Consider the following 20,029-nt stretch of genomic DNA (forward strand, 5'->3'; position numbering starts at 1 on the left):
TTCAGTAAAATCCAGAAAAAATAGCCACAAGCTCGAAACTTTTGGAAAGCATCACTCTCAGATTGAATGATATCTACATTTAGGCTGGGTTACTGGGTTTTGTTTATAATGCAGTAATACCTCTTCACTTCTCCCTCCCAAAACCTTTGCAAACCTGGTCAAATGCACAGACCAAGCACCGGTTCCACAGATAGTACCGGGATTGTCACTTCCCTTACCAGTTACTGCAAATCACAAGAAACAAGAACTCCCGTATACTCTAATAGTTTGGTACCAACAGCATCACAGGAGTTGCCAGTCAGTGTTGAACTCAACGTAAGACTGCCTTAGGCACTCCAGTTCCAGACTTTTCCCTTGGCGTTTACTCCCAAAGCCTTTCCTGTGAGTGGGTATAGCTGCAAAGCAGCAGAGGTTTGAGATCAGAGATTTCCTTCTCCTCGAAGAGCCGCCAACCACGGCTGACGAGCCCCATCTGCCCGAAAGTGTAATGCAGATTTTGCATTAACAAGCATCACAACTACCATACCATAGTAGCATAGCAGATAGCACAACACCATTACAGCTCTAGGCATTCTGGAGTGTGGAGCACCATCTTTCATCACTTTGTTCATTCTCCCTGGGAACCAGGTGCTCCAGCTCTCTCCCACAGTCCAAAGGCATGTCAGTTAGTAGGTAAATCGTCCTGTGATTAGGCTAGAGTTAAATCTGTGGGTTGCTGGGTGGCGTGGCTCGTTGGGCCGGAAGGGCCTGTTTCCTGCTGTATCTCTAAATAAATAAAGACCAAGGATGTGTTTGTGGGCTCTGGATCCATTTTATCCCAGCCTTTCAGTGTCCAGGCCCAGAGAAAACATTAAACCTTTCACTGGCAGAGTGAATTATTTTCACCTTGTGCGACTCTACTGCAATAGCACAATAGATACTGATAAGGGTTAATAATACAGCAAGCATCCAACAGGTCAGAATATCTAATGAGGTCCTGCTGGCCTGCTCTGGAACTGCTGCAGACTGGAGCCAGGCTGCTCACCTTGCTTTCTCTCAATTCATCCTCAGCCAAGATTCAAGACTGTTTAATATCATTTTTCAGGTCACAAGTGTAAAGGAGAATGAAATAATTGTTACTCTAGATCAGACAGTGCAAAAAAAATAAGCAAACATAAATACAAACACAGAGCTTCTATACATAGATTGAATGTATGTCTATAAAGTTTTGTCTACAGTTTTTATTTTTAAAAAACAGAGTGAAGAGTGCATGGAATGGGCTACCGGAACGGTGGTGAAGGCGGATATGATAATGTCTTTTAAGAGACTCCTGGATAGGTACATGGAGCTCAAAAATAGAGGGCTATGAGTACTCTAGGTAATTTCTATGGTAGGGACATGTTCAGCACAATTTTGTGGGCCGAAGGGTCTGTTCTGTGCTGTACGTTTTCTATGTTTCTTTGTCTATACAGGAGTATCTATACACAAGGTGACTGACAGGAAATGACAAAATCGTGGAGAAACAATCTGCTTTGACTGGTATTTCCTCCCACTAAGGGGGAGGAGTGGGAATGTGCGTGGAGCAATTCCTATTCAAAGACGACCAGGTGAATTGAAATTAATTTCTAACAAATCACATTCTAACATTTTGAGCTTGTCAGCCATGGAGAGACCTCTCCATCAGTACGACCTACCCCACAAGTTGTCGAAAGGCAGAGCTGCACTCATGCTTAATGTGGGATTATGCAGATATCACATTACAATGACTAACTCCAAAGTATTTCACCAATGCCCTTGAATGGAAAATCCTACAAAAAGTAGTGGATTTGGCCCAGTCCATCACAGGTGAAGCCCTCCCCACCAATGAACTCATCTACATGGAGTACTGCTGCAGGAAATCAGCAACCATCAAGGACCCCCACCCAGACCATGCTCTCTTCTCAATGCCGCTATCAGGAAGGAGGTACAGGATCCTCAAGACCCAGACCACCAAGTTCGGGAACAGTTATTACCCCATAGCCATCAGGCTCCTGACCCAGGGTGATCACTTCACTCACTCCATTACCGAACTGTTCCCAACCCATGGACTCACTTTCAAGGACTCTTCATCTCATGCTCGTGATATTTATTATTTATTTGTTCTTTTTGTATATGCACACTTTGCTGTCTGCACATTGATGTTCGTCCAGCTTGTTGGGTGCCGTCTTTCACTGATTTTATTGTGTTTCTTTGTATTTGCTGTGAATGCCCACAAGGAAATGAATCTCAGGGTTGTCGATGGTGACATGGACTTCAATAATAAATTTACCTTTGAACTTTCTATTGAAACGGATCCACTGGGGAGGGCAAGATACACTGAAAATCCACTCAAATTAAAAATTACATTCTTTTGGATTGAATACTGCAAGTGAGACAAAGCAAAAGATAACTATTTAAAGCCAAGGTTAACAACCTTTGAGGTATCAGTTTTCATGTGAAATTCATTAGGTCTTTTCAACCATCCCACAACCAATGTGATTAAATAATTTGCATCCCTTAGTTTAAAGGGAACGGACTAGACACCTGACCACTGGTGGTCAAAGTGACATGACCACCAGTAAGCTGTACGTAAAACATGATGCCACACCTTGCGTGCCAAGAAATAGACTGCATTTCATAGCAACTGCAAAAAAAAATTAACCCAACAACCACTGCATTGCGCGTCGAGAATAGGATTAACGGTTTGGTTTTATAACAATTCCTGTATTGTATATTAGCCTATATATTTAACATTATATACGCCTACATATTTGTACAGGTGTAATAAATTCTGCTTCTTTGGTAGAAAACAATTACAAGAACTGAAAATCACTCCCTATACGCCGCCTTTGACAGAAATGTTAATCCACATCCCAGTCTTCCTGAGCCCCGAGACAATAAGAATTCAAATACTATACCGACATCTACAGAACATCTTTAGACGCACTAGATTTCACAGACTCATCTTGTGACCACATTTTAACATGTGAAATTACGCTTTATAAATGTGATCAAGAATCACGAGTACACAGAATTAAAACAATATAAATGACCTTTTACAGTGCTCTGTGAAGTGTTGTATTCCCATGATGACAATATTTTATATCTAATATGTATTAAATAACACACATATATATTTTAAGATAAATAAAAAAGAGGTTGGGTACCTGATGAGTCCAGTCAGATGGCACAGCCTGTCCTTCTACATGAGAATAACGGGATTAAAATGGATCATGGAGAATTTAGCAGCTATGTGGAGAGATGTTTTAAGTGTGGCTGGGAGGTGGCGGCGGCTTGGGTGCTGTACCTGGTAGACGGAGGCCTTGGGCAGGTCCAGGCACACGGTGCAACACAGCACCGAGTACAGCCTCTCCTCCAGCTTGTTCTCGCTGGCCGCCTTGGCACCGCCCGCCGCCGCCCCCGCCGAACTCGAGCCCGAGGCCGAGTCGGCCTCCAGCCGCGGCCGCTTTTTCGAGCTCGGCCCTTCCTCCAGCTCGGGCCGGTTGGTTTCCTGCGACGGGTTAGAGGGAGGGCCGTGATGGAGGGAGTCCGGGGGGACCGAGGCCGCCGCCGCCCCGCCGCCTCCAGCCGAGGAAGCCGCGGGCGCCGGTTCCCTCTCCTCCACCGCCGACATCCTCAGTTCGAACTCTCCGCCCTAAATGGAAGCCGCTCCTCCGGGATTTACGGGGTGTTTTCCGTGGTAAACGCGCCGCGCCACGCTCCTCCACACCACCACCAAGCAGCCGACCGGCGCCGCCTCAGCATCAGTCCGCCATCTTTGTTTTTCTCCTGCTCTTCGTCCCCGCCTTCGGTGGTGCACGTTCCACCAATCGCACGCCGCCTTGCTCCGACAAGCCAATCGGCTTCTAGAAGGGGCGGAGAGAGCGGGGCCACGGCCGGCTGTTCCGTCCTCTGATTGGTTGATCCGTTCACACCGCTGTGGATAAGGGGGGAGGGGCAAGGGGAGGTTGACGTCAGTGAAATCTTAGCGTCCATGGCTTCATTCATTAATAAATAATGGCTGTCTTTGGAACATTTCCTTTTGCACTCTCCTTGGGATGTATTAAACGAATCTTTCTCATTGGTATAAATCTTGGTTAACTCATGATTCAAATAACAACGAGCATTACCACAGTTTTCTGAAGGTTCAACATAGCTTCCATCATCATTTAGATCTCTTGCACCCTCTATTTCCGAATCCAGGGATGCTATGTACAAAAAAACCTCTCAGGAAAGGTGCTTTCCTGAATTTCCTCTCACAAGCCACCCAGCTCACTCGATTACCATGCATCCTTGTTAGAACTACATCTGCCCATTCACGATGTAGTGCTGAGGCTGTGGTCAGACCACACTTGCAGTACGGTGAGCAGTTTAGGGTCTCTTGTCTGAGAAAAGATGTGCTGGCATTGGTCCAGGGAGGTTCAGAAGGATGATTTCAGGAATGAAAGGGTTAACATATGAGGAGCATTTGATGGCTCTGGGACTGTACTCACTGTGGTTTTGAAGAATGGAAAGGGGATCTCATTGCAACCTATCAAATATTGAGAGGTCAAGGTAGAGTGGATGTGGAGAGGATGTTTTCTATAGTGAGCAAGTCTATAACCAGAGGGAACAGTCACAGAAGTGAGGCAAGTCCATTTAGAACAGAAATGCGAAAACATTTCTTTAGCCAGAGGTGGAATTCATTGCCATGGACGGCTGTGCAGTCCAAGTTATTGAAGGCAGAGTTTGATAGGTTCTCGATTAATCAGGATGTCATAGGTCATGGGGAGAAGGCAGGTGAATGGGGTTGAGAGAGATAATAAATCAGCCATGATGGAATGGCAGAGCAGACTCGATGGGCCGAATGGCCTGGTTCTGCTCCTACGTCTCCTCCTCCCTCACATCCATTCACAGCCTCAAACAGTCCCTCCAGGCGAGGCAACACTTCACTCGTGAATCGGTTGGGGTCGTCTATTGTATCTGGTGCTCCCGGTGTGGCCTCCTCTGCATTGGTGAGGCATGACATAGATCAGAGAACTGGTTTTTTGAGCACCACTCCATCCTCATAAACAGAATATGGCCAACCATTTTAATTCCTATCCCTATTGCCATTCCAACATGTCAGTCCATGGCCTCCACTACTGCTATGAAGAGGCCAATCTTAGGGTGGAAGAGCAACCTATTGTGTCTAGGTAGCCTCCAACTTAAAGGAATGAACATCGATTTCTCCAACTTCCAGTAATTTTCCCCTCCTCTCCCTTCCCTCTTCTTCAATTTCCCACACTAGCCTCTTAACTCTTCTCCTCACCTGCCTATCACGTCCCCTGGTGCCCCTCCTCCTTCCCTTTCTCCCATGTTCCAGTCTCCTGTCCTATCAGATTCCTTCTTCTCCAGCTCTTTGCCTTTTCCACCCTTCACCTCCCAGTTTTCTGCCCTCTATGCTCGCTTAGACTATCAAAATATGAGGAACTCCCACAACTCCCAATGACCCTGTGATATCAGTCTCTGCACCCGATGTGTGAGAGGCCACGGAAAGCAAATGGCCCAGATGAGCTATCTGGCCGGGTACTAATGATTAGCTGTTTGGAGTGCTCACTGAGATCTTTAACCTCTGGCTTTGACAGTCTGAGAAACCCGCCTGCTGTAAGCAGACTTCAATTATACCGGTATAGAACCATAGAACACTACAGCACAGTACAGGCCCTTCAGCCCTCCATGTTGTGCCGACCCATAGAATCCTTTAAAAAAGCACTAAACCCACACTACCCCAAAACCCTCCATTTTTCTTTCATCCATGTGCCTGTCCAAGAAGCTCTTAAATACCCCTAATGTTTTAGCTTCCACCACCATCCCTGGCAAGTCATTCCAGACACTCACAACCCTCTGCATAAAAAAAACTTACCCCTGATGTCTCCCCTAAACTTCCCTCCCTTTATTTTGTACATATGCCCTCTGGTGTTTGCTATTGGTGCCCTGGGAAACGGGTACTGGCTATCCACCCTATCTATGTGATGCACCATCAATAACTCACTCTGAGACGTAAGAAGCGAGATATCGGCTTTTATTGACTGGAAGAATGAACAACACTACATCCTGGAGAATGAGGCCGGACTCAGGCCTCAATCGCCTTTATACAGGGGTCTGTGGGAGGAGCCACAGGAGCAGTCCAGACAGGTATATGTAGTTCACCACACTATGCCTCTCATAATCTTGTAGACCTCTATCAAGTCCCCTCTCATTCTTCTACGCTCCAAAGAGAAAAGTCCCAGCTCTGCTAACCTTGCTTCATATGACTTGTTCTCCAAACCAGGCAACATCCTGGTAAATCTCCACTGCACCCTCTCCATAGCTTCCACATCCTTCCTATAATGAGGTGACCAGAATTGAACACAATACTCTAAGTGCGGTCTCACCAGAGATTTGTAGAGTTGCAACATGACCTCTCTACTCTTGAACTCAATCCCCGTTAATGAAGCCTAGTATCCCATAGGCCTTCATAACTACCCTATCAACCTGCACAGTGATCTTGAGGGATGTATGGATTTGAACCCCAAGGTCCCTTTGTCCATCCACACTCTTACGTAACTGACCATTAATCCTGTACTCAATCTTCTGGTTAGTCCTTCCAAAATGCATCACCTCACACTTGTATCTAAGAAGAACATGGTAACCCGCCTCAATGCCTGTTGTCCAGTGCTTTGAGAAGTTGATAATGAAATATATCGATTCCTGCCTGAGGAGCGACTTGGATCCATTCCAATTTGCCTGCCGTCACAACAGACCAAGGCCCCGATGGGAGGTGCATACAGACAGTAGTAAGGATGTGGGGGGTAGAAGAGGCATGTCAAAAGGCAGTGGCACAGTCGTCACGAGGGACTTCAATATGCAGGTAGTTCGGGAAAATCAGCTTGGTGTGGGATTCCAGGAGGGGGAGTTTCTAGAGTGCCTATGAAATGGTTTTTTAGAGCAGCTTGTGGTTGAGTCCACTCAGGGGTCAGCTATTCTGGATTGGGTGTTGTGCTATGAACCAGAATTGATTAGCGAGCCTAGAGTAAAATAACCCTTAGGGGAAAGTGATCACAATGTCATCAAATTCTGACTGAAATTTGGGAAGGAGAAGCTAAAGAGATGTGTCGGTGGGGTAAAAGGAATTACAGAACCATGAGAAATGTCTGGCTGGGATGACGGTGGAGCAGTAATCCCTGGAAATTCTGAAGCACAGGATATACACAATAAGACTATCAGACCATAAGATATAGGAACTGAATTAGGCCATTTCGCCATCAAGTCTAATCTGCAATGTCATCATAGCTGATCCAATTTTCCTCTCAGCCCCAATCTCCTGCCTTCTCCCCGTATCCCTTCATGTCCTGACCAATCAAGGATCTATCAACCTCTGCCTTAAATATACATAAAGACTTGGCCTCCGCAGCTGTCTGTGGCAAAGAATTCCACAGAGTCACCATTCACTGGCTAAAAAAAATCCTCCCTCTCTCCGTTCTAAAAGGACATCCCTCTATTCTGAGGCTGTGTCCTCTGGTCTCAGACTCTCCCACCATAGGAAACATCTACTCTGTCAAAGCCTTTCAGCGTTCAATAGGTTTCAATCAATATTGGTCACCCCTCATTCTTCTGAACTCCAGAGCCATCAGACACTCTTCATATGACAAGCCGTTCAATCCTGGAATCATTTTCATGAACCTCCTTTGAACCCTCTCCAGTTTCAGCACATCTTGAAGGTGCCTAAACCTGCTCACAATACTCCAAGTGGAGCCTCACCAGTGCTTTATAAAGTCTAAAAATTACATCCTTGCTCTATATTCTAGTCCTCTTGAAATGATTGCTAACTGCATTTGCCTTCCTCACCACCAACTCAATCTTTAAGGAATCCTGCACAAGGGCTCCCAAGTCCCATTGCGGTTCTGATTTTTGGATTTTCTCCCTGTTTAGAAAATAGTCCATAAGACCATAAGACATAGGAGCAGAATTAGGCCATTCAGCCCATTGAGTCTGCTCCACCATTCCATCATGGCTGATCCTGGATCCCACTCAACCCCATACACCTGCCTTCTCACCATATCCTTTGATGCCCCGACCGATCAGGAAACCATCAACTTCCACCTTAAATATACCCACGGACTCGGCCCCCACCACAGTGACAGAGCATTCCACAGATTCACTACTCAGACAGGCAGACAGACACACTTTATTGATCCCGAGGGAAATTGGGTTTCGTTACAGTCGCACCAACCAAGAATAGTGTAGAAATATAGCAATATAAAACCATAAATAATTAAATAATAACAAGTTAATTATGCCAAGTGGAAATTAGTCCAAGTCTCTGGCTAAAAGAAAAATATTCCTCCTAATCTTTGTTCTAAAAGGTTGCCCCTCAGTTTTAAGGCTGTGTCCTCTAGTTCTGGATACCCCAACGTAGGAAACATTCTCTCCACATCCACCCTATCTAGTCCTTTCAATATTCGGCCTTGTATATTCTGGTACGTGTCGGTGCGAGCAGCGGAGCGGGAGTAAGGAGTGCTCGTGATCGACATACGACTGGAGATCGGAGGATCAGCCGTTGTAGGTAGGCCGAGACACTCGGACCTACCTGGAGAATACCTGAGGAGGAAGGTAAAGCTGCGCAAGCGTGGGTGACGTCAGCGGCGAGCGCGGGCTTTAAAAAGCGACCCACTTTCAGGAGCGGGCAGCGTCGGTGCGGGCAGCGGAGTGCGCAGGAGCAGAGTGCTGGGCTTTGGCTCAGCGGGCTTCGGCACACGAGGACTTCGACAAGAAGCCTGTTTTTCATTTATTCTGACTAATCTAGGATCAGGTAATGGGGCAGACAGTTAGAGCAGTGGTGTGTTCCGTATGCAGTATGTGGGAGGTCAGGGTCAACACAGTTGTTCCTGATGACCACACCTGCAATAGGTGCATCCAGCTGCAGCTCCTATCAGACCGAGTTAGGGAATTGGAGCAGGAGCTGGATGAACTACGGATCATTCGGGAGGCAGAGATAGATAAGAGTTATCGGGAGGCAGTCACACCGAAAAGACAGGAGGTAGGCAAATGGGTGACAGTCAAGAGAGGCAGGGGGAGCAGACAGAGAGAGAAGAGCACCCCTGTGGTCATTCCCATCAAAAATAAGTATACCGTTTTGGATACTGTTGGTGGGGATGACCTACCAGGAACAAGCTGCAGTGGTCCTGTCTCTGGCACTGAGGTTGGACCCTTGACTAGGAAGGGGAGGAGGGAAGAGAAGAGAGCGGATTGATAGGGGATTCTATAGTCAGGGGGGCGGATAGGAGATTTTGTGGGGAAGATCGGGAGTCTCGGATGGTATGTTGCTTCCCTGGTGCCGGGGTCCGGGACATCTCAGATCGGGTGCAGGTTATTCTCGAGAGGGAGGGCAAGAATCCAGGTGTTGTGGTCCATGTAGAGACCAATGATGTGGGTAGGATGAGTGAGGGTGTCCTGCGTAGGGAGTTCAGGGAGTTAGGTGCGAAGCTGAAGAGCAGGACTTCCAGGGTAACAATCTCAGGATTGCTACCTGTGCCACGTGCGAGTGAGGCAAGGAACAGGAGGATTATAAAGATTAATACGTGGCTGAGAGGATGGTGCAGGAGGGAGGGCTTCAGGTTTGTAGATAATTGGGCCTTGTTCCAGGGAAGGTGGGATCTGTTCCGAAGGGACGGTTTACACCTGAACTGGAGCAGTACTAACATTCTTGCAGGGATGTTTGTTAGAGCTTCTTGGGGGGGTTTAAACTAAATTTGCAGGGGGCGGGGATCCAGAATGTGAGAGAGGATAGCGAGAGGAGGAATAAAGGACAGGTGGGGACTACACGGTTCCGGAATATTAAGTGTGTAGTAGAGGAAGGTGGGGCGGAACAAGTGATAAGGAGGACTCGTGTACAGAGGGATGGTCTGACGGAACATGGAGTTAAATGTGTTGAAAGAATAAGTAAATGTAGGAAGGACAACAAAACTCTCGGGGCGTATAGCCCGATGGGAGTTTGGGGAGCTGGGTTAAGCACAATAGGCAGCGATTCAAACAGAGAGAGGAGAAATGGGTTAAAAATTCTATATCTGAATGCACTAAGTGTCAGAAATAAGGCGGATGAGCTTGAAGCCCAGGTGCGAATGGGTAACTATGATGTTGTTGGGATAATGGAGACATGGCTGCAGGGAGATCAGACCTGGGAAATGAATGTACAAGGGTATACGTGCTATCGTAGGGACAGAAATGTGGGCAGAGGGGGTGGGGTGGCCCTGTTGGTGAGGAATGAGATTCAGTCCTTTGCAAGGGGGGACATAGGGTCAGGAGAAGTAGAGTCTGTGTGGATAGAACTGAGGAACAGTAAGGGCAAAAGGACCCAAATGGGTGTTGTCTACAGGCCACCAAACAGTAGCATAGATATTGGGTGCAAGTTGAATAGGGAGTTAGCATTGGCATGTGGCAAAGGTAATGTCGCAGTAGTTATGGGGGATTTCAACATGCAGGTGAACTGGGAGAATCAGGTTGGTGCTGGACCACAGGATAGGGAGTTTGTAGAGTGCCTACGGGATGCATTCTTGGAACAGCTTGTACGAGAGCCGACCAGGAACAAGACTATTCTGGATTTAGTGTTATGTAATGAACAGGATTTGATAAGCGATCTCGCAGTAAAGGAGCCATTAGGAGGTAGTGATCACAATATGATAAGCTTTTATCTGCAATTTGAGAAGGATAAGGGCAGCTCAGAGGTGTCAGTGTTGCAGATGAACAGGGGAAACTATGGAGCCATGAGGGAGGAGCTAGCCAAAGTTGACTGGACGGATATCCTAGCAGAAAAGGCAGTGGAACAGCAATGGCAGGTATTCTTGGGAATAATGCACAAGGTGCAAAATCAGATCATCGCCCGGAGAAGGAAGGATTCAAAGGGGAGAAAGGGGCCTCAGTGGTTGACAAAGGAAGTCAGAGACTGTATAGCATTAAAAAAAAAAGGAAATATGACAGAGCTAAGGTGAGTGGGAGGACAGATGATTGGGAAGATTTTAAGGAACAACAGAACTTAACTAAAAAGACAATACGGGGAGAAAAAATGAGGTACGAACGCAAGCTAGCCAGGAATATAAAGGAAGATAACAAAAGCTTTTTTAGGTATGTGAAGAGAAAGAAGATAGTTAAGAACAATGTTGGGCCCTTGAAGAATGAATTGGGTGAAATTGTTATGGGAAACAGAGAAATGGCAGAAGAATTTAATGAGTACTTTAGATCTGTTTTCACTAAGGAAGACACAAGCAATCTCCCAGATGTATGGATGGGCCAAGGACATAGGATAACAGAGGAAATGAAACAGATTGACATTCGGAAGGAAACGGTGATGAGAAGACTGATGGGACTGAAGGCTGACAATTCCCCAGGCCCAGATGGTCTGCACCCTAGGGTACTAAAGGAGGTGGCTCTGGAAATTGCGGATGCATTGGTAATCATTTTCCAATGTTCCTTAGATTCAGGATCAGTTCCTGAGGATTGGAGAATGGCTAATGTTATCCCACTTTTTAAGAAAGGAGGGAAGGAGAAAACAGAGAACTATCGACCTGTCAGCCTGACATCGGTGGTGGGAAAGATGCTAGAGTCCATTATTAAGGATGAAATAGTGGCATATCTAGATAGCAGTGATAGGATTGGGCCGAGCCAGCATGGATTTACCAAGGGTAAATCATGCTTGACTAATCTGTTGGAGTTTTTCGAGGATGTAACCAGGAAGTTAGACGGGGGAGATCCAGTGGATGTAGTGTACCTCGATTTTCAGAAGGCATTTGATAAGGTCCCACATAGAAGATTGGTGGGTAAAATCAAAGCTCAGGGCATCGGGGGGAAGGCATTGACATGGATAGTAAACTGGTTGGCAGATAGAAAGCAAAGGGTAACGGTGAATGGGTGTTTCTCGGTATGGCAGGTGGTGACTGGTGGGGTGCCACAGGGCTCGGTATTGGGACCACAGCTGTTTACCATTTACATTAACAATTTGGATGAAGGCATAGAAAATAACATCAGCAAATTTGCTGATGATACTAAGCTGGGTGGCAGTGTGACATGTGATGAGGATGTTAGGAGAATTCAGGGTGACTTGGATAGGCTGGGTGAGTGGGCAGATACTTGGCAGATGGCGTTTAATGTGAATAAGTGTGAGGTTATCCACTTTGGGAGTAAGAACAGGAAGGCAGATTATTATCTGAATGGTGTAGAGTTGGGTAAGGGAGAAATACAAAGAGATCTCGGAGTCCTTGTTCATCAGTCACTGAAGGTGAATGAGCAAGTGCAGCAGGCAGTGAAGAAGGCTAATGGAATGTTGGCCTTTATTACAAAGGGAATTGAGTACAAGAGCAAGGAAATCCTCTTGCATTTGTACAGGGCCCTGGTGAGACCACACCTGGAGTATTGTGTACAGTTTTGGTCACCAGGGTTAAGGAAGGACATCCTGGCTGTAGAGGAAGTGCAGCGTAGATTCACGAAGTTAATTCCTGGGATGTCTGGACTGTCTTACACAGAGAGGTTAGAGAGACTGGGCTTGTACACGCTGGAATTAAGGAGATTGAGAGGGGATCTGATTGAAACATATAAGATTATTAAGGGATTGGACAAGATAGAGGCAGGAAATATGTTCCAGATGCTGGGAGAGTCCAGTACCAGAGGGCATGGTTTGAGAATAAGGGGTAGGTCATTTAGGACAGAGTTAAGGAAAAACTTCTTCTCCCAGAGAGTTGTGGGGGTCTGGAATGCACTGCCTCGGAAGGTAGTGGAGGCCAATTCTCTGGATGCTTTCAAGAAGGAGCTAGATAGGTATCTTATGGATAGGGGAATCAAAGGATATGGGGACAAGGCAGGAACCGGGTATTGATAGGAATTGATCAGCCATGATCTCAAAATGGCGGTACAGGCTCGAAGGGCTGAATGGTCTACTTCTGCACCTATTGTCTATTGTATTGGTAATAAGGTGATTCTGATTCTGATGCTGTCTGTTTGGTATAGAAATTGGTTTGTTTTTATTGCTATTTATTTATATCTGCTTTTGCACAGATTGTTTACAGTTCCTGATGTTTACAATTACTGCCCCATAGATTTGCCCAGAGAGAAAGAATCTCAGCATTGTATGTGGTGACATGTATGTACTCCGATAATTAATATTACTCTGAACTTTGAACTTCATTAATGTCACATTTTCTGAGATACGGTGAAACTTTTGTCTTGCACACCACCCATTCAGATCAGACAAGCTTGAGTGAACAAGTTGGTTAGCATGGACGAGCTGGGCTGAAGGGCCTGTGAAGGGACCATGTGTCTGTCTTGTATCCGTCTGTTGTGTACTTTGTGTTGTGCGTTTATTATGGATAATTACTCACGTAGGTTGGGGGCGCGGTGGCAGAGAAGAATATAGTCATATCTTCATGTTTTGTCTTTGGTTCGGTTTTAGTCTAGCTAGAGGCAGCCAGGAATGATACTTCCTTGCTGACCACTTTGCTTATCGTTTAAATACGTTTAAGATTGCTTGAGTACATTTGAATACTCTTAGACGGTTTATTTCGTTATATCGCTAGCTTAGTTTCATTGGTTTTATCGTTACAAGATTGTTTATCTTTATTGGTTTCTCAGTGAAGGATGGAACATTCCTTTATCGACTGAGAACATTATTGGTGGAGAACACGTCACGCAGCGTCAATCCCTGGTCTCTTAGCAGCTTTAGTTTGCTTGAGTAATCGGTACATCAGTTTCCGTGCCGCGTGACTCTGTAAGTCCAAGTTATTATCATTCCAACATCTACACCACCAAATAAAACAATGTTCCTCCAGACCGAGGTGCACAAAAGGTACAAATAACTCACACACAGCAGATAAAGTAATATTACCACTAGTAAATTAACAAATAATAATGTGCATTTATGACACAAGTCAAAGATTGAACAGTATAACACCACTGAGGCTGGCTGGTAGTGAGGTGGCATCAGCTCTGGACTGCAAGGCAGACGGTCCTGAGTTCAAACCCGGCCGGGTCCCACCCTGGGCAGCAGTATCTGCGTGGAAGAAAGGCCTGGTGATCCGTATCCTGCCATGAAACCCTGTGGATCCTATGGTCCATGAGGTCACGAAGAGTCAGACACAACTTAACGACTGAATAACAACAAAATAACATTATTGGCATTTCATACATCACAGTCACAGACAGTTCAGTGTGAGGTGAGTGTCGATGGCTGCAGGTCACAGTCACAGAGTCAGTTCAGTGTGAGGTGAGTGTCAATGGCTGCAGGCCACAGTCACAGAGTCAGTTCAGTGTGAGGTGAGTGTCGATGGCTGCAGGCCACAGTCACAGACAGTTCAGGGCTAAGGGAGTGTCGATGGCTGCAGGTCACAGTCACAGACAGTTCAGTGCTGAGGGAGTGTCGATGGCTGCAGGTCACAGTCACAGGGACAGTTCAGTGTGAGGTGAGTGTCAATGGCTGCAGGCCACAGTCACAGACAGTTCAGTGTGAGGTGAGTGTCGATGGCTGCAGGCCACAGTCACAGACAGTTCAGTGTGAGGTGAGTGTCGATGGCTGCAGGCCACAGTCACAGGGACAGTTCAGTGTGAGGTGAGTGTCGATGGCTGCAGGCCACAGTCACAGACAGTTCAGTGTGAGGTGAGTGTCGATGGCTGCAGGCCACAGTCACAGACAGTTCAGTGCTGAGGTGAGTGTCGATGGCTGCAGGTCACAGTCACGGAGACAGTTCACTGTGAGGTGAGTGTCGATGGCTGCAGGCCACAGTCACAGACAGTTCAGTGTGAGGTGAGTGTCGATGGCTGCAGGCCACAGTCACAGACAGTTCAGTGTGAGGTGAGTGTCGATGGCTGCAGGCCACAGTCACAGACAGTTCAGTGTGAGGTGAGTGTCGATGGCTGCAGGCCACAGTCACAGACAGTTCAGTGTGAGGTGAGTGTCAATGGCTGCAGGCCACAGTCACAGACAGTTCGGTGCTGAGGTGAGTGTCGATGGCTGCAGGTCACAGTCACACAGACAGTTCAGTGTGAGGTGAGTGTCAATGGCTGCAGGCCACAGTCACACAGACAGTTCAGTGTGAGGTGAGTGTCGATGGCTGCAGGTCACAGTCACAGACAGTTCAGTGCTGAGGTGAGTGTCGATGGCTGCAGGCCACAGTCACAGACAGTTCAGTGTGAGGTGAGTGTCGATGGCTGCAGGCCACAGTCACAGAGACAGTTCAGTGCTGAGGTGAGTGTCGATGGCTGCAGGCCACAGTCACAGTCAGTTCAGTGCTGAGGTGAGTGTCGATGGCTGCAGGCCACAGTCACAGACAGTTCAGTGCTGAGGTGAGTGTCGATGGCTGCAGATCACAGTCACAGACAGTTCAGTGCTGAGGTGAGTGTCGATGGCTGCAGGCCACAGTCACAGACAGTTCAGTGTGAGGTGAGTGTCGATGGCTGCAGGTCACAGTCACAGACAGTTCAGTGCTGAGGTGAGTGTCGATGGCTGCAGGCCACAGTCACAGACAGTTCAGTGCTGAGGTGAGTGTCGATGGCTGCAGATCACAGTCACAGACAGTTCAGTGCTGAGGTGAGTGTCGATGGCTGCAGGCCACAGTCACAGACAGTTCAGTGTGAGGTGAGTGTCGATGGCTGCAGGTCACAGTCACAGACAGTTCAGTGCTGAGGTGAGTGTCGATGGCTGCAGGCCACAGTCACAGACAGTTCAGTGTGAGGTGAGTGTCGATGGCTGCAGGCCACAGTCACAGAGACAGTTCAGTGCTGAGGTGAGTGTCGATGGCTGCAGGCCACAGTCACAGTCAGTTCAGTGCTGAGGTGAGTGTCGATGGCTGCAGGCCACAGTCACAGACAGTTCAGTGCTGAGGTGAGTGTCGATGGCTGCAGGCCACAGTCACAGACAGTTCAGTGTGAGGTGAGTGTCGATGGCTGCAGGCCACAGTCACAGAGACAGTTCAGTGTGAGGTGAGTGTCGATGGCTGCAGGCCACAGTCACAGACAGTTCAGTGTGAGGTGAGTGTCGATGGCTGCAGGCCACAGTCACACAGACAGTTCAGTGTGAGGTGAGTGTCGATGGCTGCAGGCCACAGTCACAGGGTCAGTTCAGTGTGAGGTGAGTGTCAATGGCTGCAGGCCACAGTCACAGACAGTTCAGTGTGAGGTGAGTGTCGATGGCTGCAGGCCACAGTCACAGACAGTTCAGTGTGAGGTGAGTGTCGATGGCTGCAGGTCACAGTCACAGAGTCAGTTCAGTGTGAGGTGAGTGTCGATGGCTGCAGGCCACAGTCACAGACAGTTCAGTGTGAGGTGAGTGTCGATGGCTGCAGGTCACAGTCACAGACAGTTCAGTGTGAGGTGAGTGTCGATGGCTGCAGGCCACAGTCACAGACAGTTCAGTGTGAGGTGAGTGTCGATGGCTGCAGGCCACAGTCACAGACAGTTCAGTGCTGAGGTGAGTGTTGATGGCTGCAGGTCACAGTCACAGGGACAGTTCAGTGCTGAGGTGAGTGTCGATGGCTGCAGGCCACAGTCACAGACAGTTCAGTGTGAGGTGAGTGTCGATGGCTGCAGGCCACAGTCACAGACAGTTCAGTGTGAGGTGAGTGTCGATGGCTGCAGGTCACAGTCACAGACAGTTCAGTGCTAAGGGAGTGTCGATGGCTGCAGGCCACAGTCACAGACAGTTCAGTGCTGAGGTGAGTGTCAATGGCTGCAGGCCACAGTCACAGACAGTTCAGTGCTGAGGTGAGTGTCAATGGCTGCAGGCCACAGTCACAGACAGTTCAGTGTGAGGTGAGTGTCGATGGCTGCAGGCCACAGTCACAGACAGTTCAGTGTGAGGTGAGTGTCGATGGCTGCAGGCCACAGTCACAGACAGTTCAGTGTGAGGTGAGTGTCGATGGCTGCAGGCCACAGTCACAGACAGTTCAGTGTGAGGTGAGTGTCGATGGCTGCAGGCCACAGTCACACAGACAGTTCAGTGCTGAGGTGAGTGTCAATGGCTGCAGGCCACAGTCACAGACAGTTCAGTGTGAGGTGAGTGTCGATGGCTGCAGATCACAGTCACAGACAGTTCAGTGTGAGGTGAGTGTCGATGGCTGCAGGCCACAGTCACAGACAGTTCAGTGTGAGGTGAGTGTCGATGGCTGCAGGCCACAGTCACAGAGTCAGTTCAGTGTGAGGTGAGTGTCGATGGCTGCAGGCCACAGTCACAGACAGTTCAGTGTGAGGTGAGTGTCGATGGCTGCAGGCCACAGTCACAGACAGTTCAGTGTGAGGTGAGTGTCGATGGCTGCAGGTCACAGTCACAGAGTCAGTTCAGTGTGAGGTGAGTGTCGATGGCTGCAGGCCACAGTCACAGACAGTTCAGTGTGAGGTGAGTGTCGATGGCTGCAGGCCACAGTCACAGACAGTTCAGTGCTAAGGGAGTGTCGATGGCTGCAGGCCACAGTCACAGACAGTTCAGTGCTAAGGGAGTGTCGATGGCTGCAGGCCACAGTCACAGACAGTTCAGTGCTAAGGGAGTGTCGATGGCTGCAGGCCACAGTCACAGACAGTTCAGTGCTAAGGGAGTGTCGATGGCTGCAGGCCACAGTCACAGACAGTTCAGTGCTAAGGGAGTGTCGATGGCTGCAGGCCACAGTCACAGACAGTTCAGTGTGAGGTGAGTGTCGATGGCTGCAGGCCACAGTCACAGACAGTTCAGTGCTAAGGGAGTGTCGATGGCTGCAGGCCACAGTCACAGACAGTTCAGTGCTGAGGGAGTGTCAATGGCTGCAGGCCACAGTCACAGACAGTTCAGTGCTAAGGGAGTGTCGATGGCTGCAGGTCACAGTCACAGACACAGTTCAGTGTGAGGTGAGTGTCAATGGCTGCAGGCCACAGTCACAGACAGTTCAGTGCTAAGGGAGTGTCGATGGCTGCAGGCCACAGTCACAGACAGTTCAGTGCTGAGGGAGTGTCGATGGCTGCAGGTCACAGTCACAGACAGTTCAGTGCTGAGGTGAGTGTCGATGGCTGCAGGTCACAGTCACAGACACAGTTCAGTGTGAGGTGAGTGTCAATGGCTGCAGGCCACAGTCACAGACAGTTCAGTGCTAAGGGAGTGTCGATGGCTGCAGGCCACAGTCACAGACAGTTCAGTGCTAAGGGAGTGTCGATGGCTGCAGGCCACAGTCACAGACAGTTCAGTGCTAAGGGAGTGTCGATGGCTGCAGGTCACAGTCACAGACACAGTTCAGTGTGAGGTGAGTGTCAATGGCTGCAGGCCACAGTCACAGACAGTTCAGTGCTAAGGGAGTGTCGATGGCTGCAGGCCACAGTCACAGACAGTTCAGTGCTAAGGGAGTGTCGATGGCTGCAGGCCACAGTCACAGACAGTTCAGTGCTAAGGGAGTGTCAATGGCTGCAGGCCACAGTCACAGACAGTTCAGTGCTGAGGGAGTGTCGATGGCTGCAGGTCACAGTCACAGACAGTTCAGTGCTGATGGAGTGTCAATGGCTGCAGGCCACAGTCACAGACAGTTCAGTGCTAAGGGAGTGTCGATGGCTGCAGGTCACAGTCACAGAGACAGTTCAGTGTGAGGTGAGTGTCAATGGCTGCAGGCCACAGTCACAGACAGTTCAGTGCTAAGGGAGTGTCGATGGCTGCAGGCCACAGTCACAGACAGTTCAGTGCTAAGGGAGTGTCGATGGCTGCAGGCCACAGTCACAGACAGTTCAGTGTGAGGTGAGTGTCGATGGCTGCAGGCCACAGTCACAGAGACAGTTCAGTGTGAGGTGAGTGTCGATGGCTGCAGGCCACAGTCACAGAGACAGTTCAGTGTGAGGGAGTGTCGATGGCTGCAGGCCACAGTCACGGACAGTTCAGTGTGAGGTGAGTGTCGATGGCTGCAGGCTACAGTCACAGACAGTTCAGTGCTAAGGGAGTGTCGATGGCTGCAGGCCACAGTCACAGACAGTTCAGTGCTAAGGGAGTGTCGATGGCTGCAGGCCACAGTCACAGACAGTTCAGTGCTAAGGGAGTGTCGATGGCTGCAGGCCACAGTCACAGACAGTTCAGTGTGAGGTGAGTGTCGATGGCTGCAGGCTACAGTCACAGACAGTTCAGTGCTAAGGGAGTGTCGATGGCTGCAGGCCACAGTCACAGAGACAGTTCAGTGTGAGGTGAGTGTCGATGGCTGCAGGCCACAGTCACAGACAGTTCAGTGCTGAGGGAGTGTCGATGGCTGCAGGCCACAGTCACAGACAGTTCAGTGCTGAGGTGAATGTCGATGGCTGCAGTCCACAGTCACAGACAGTTCAGTGTGAGGTGAGTGTCAATGGCTGCAGGCCACAGTCACAGACAGTTCAGTGTGAGGTGAGTGTCGATGGCTGCAGGTCACAGTCACACAGACAGTTCAGTGTGAGGTGAGTGTCGATGGCTGCAGGTCACAGTCACACAGACAGTTCAGTGTGAGGTGAGTGTCGATGGCTGCAGGTCACAGTCACACAGACAGTTCAGTGTGAGGTGAGTGTCGATGGCTGCAGGCCACAGTCACAGACAGTTCAGTGTGAGGTGAGTGTCGATGGCTGCAGGTCACAGTCACAGACAGTTCAGTGTGAGGTGAGTGTCGATGGCTGCAGGTCACAGTCACAGACAGTTCAGTGTGAGGTGAATGTCGATGGCTGCAGGCCACAGTCACAGACAGTTCAGTGTGAGGTGAGTGTCAATGGCTGCAGGCCACAGTCACACAGACAGTTCAGTGTGAGGTGAGTGTCAATGGCTGCAGATCACAGTCACAGACAGTTCAGTGTGAGGTGAGTGTCGATGGCTGCAGGCCACAGTCACAGACAGTTCAGTGCTGAGGGAGTGTCGATGGCTGCAGGTCACAGTCACAGACACAGTTCAGTGTGAGGTGAGTGTCGATGGCTGCAGGCCACAGTCACAGACAGTTCAGTGCTAAGGGAGTGTCGATGGCTGCAGGCCACAGTCACAGACAGTTCAGTGCTAAGGGAGTGTCGATGGCTGCAGGCCACAGTCACAGACAGTTCAGTG

General features: G+C 48.8%; 1 protein-coding gene across 2 annotated transcripts in view; it reads right to left on the minus strand.

The window, feature by feature from the left end:
* The window catches only part of zftraf1 (zinc finger TRAF-type containing 1), a 149,548-nt gene extending 145,760 nt beyond the window's left edge, over positions 1–3,788 (minus strand). The window contains exon 1 of one of the 2 annotated variants that reach the window (XM_073055162.1): positions 3,305–3,788. In XM_073055162.1, the coding sequence (XP_072911263.1) occupies positions 3,305–3,631 (327 nt within the window). In that variant the 5' untranslated portion in view covers positions 3,632–3,788. Of the gene's footprint in view, positions 1–3,164 lie in introns of both variants that reach the window. The other variant, XM_073055163.1, reaches the window with a different exon arrangement.
* Between the last annotated feature and the right edge of the window lie 16,241 nt (positions 3,789–20,029).

Source organism: Hemitrygon akajei, chromosome 8, assembly GCF_048418815.1.
Source record: "Hemitrygon akajei chromosome 8, sHemAka1.3, whole genome shotgun sequence".
NCBI classification, from domain to species: Eukaryota; Metazoa; Chordata; class Chondrichthyes; order Myliobatiformes; family Dasyatidae; genus Hemitrygon; species Hemitrygon akajei.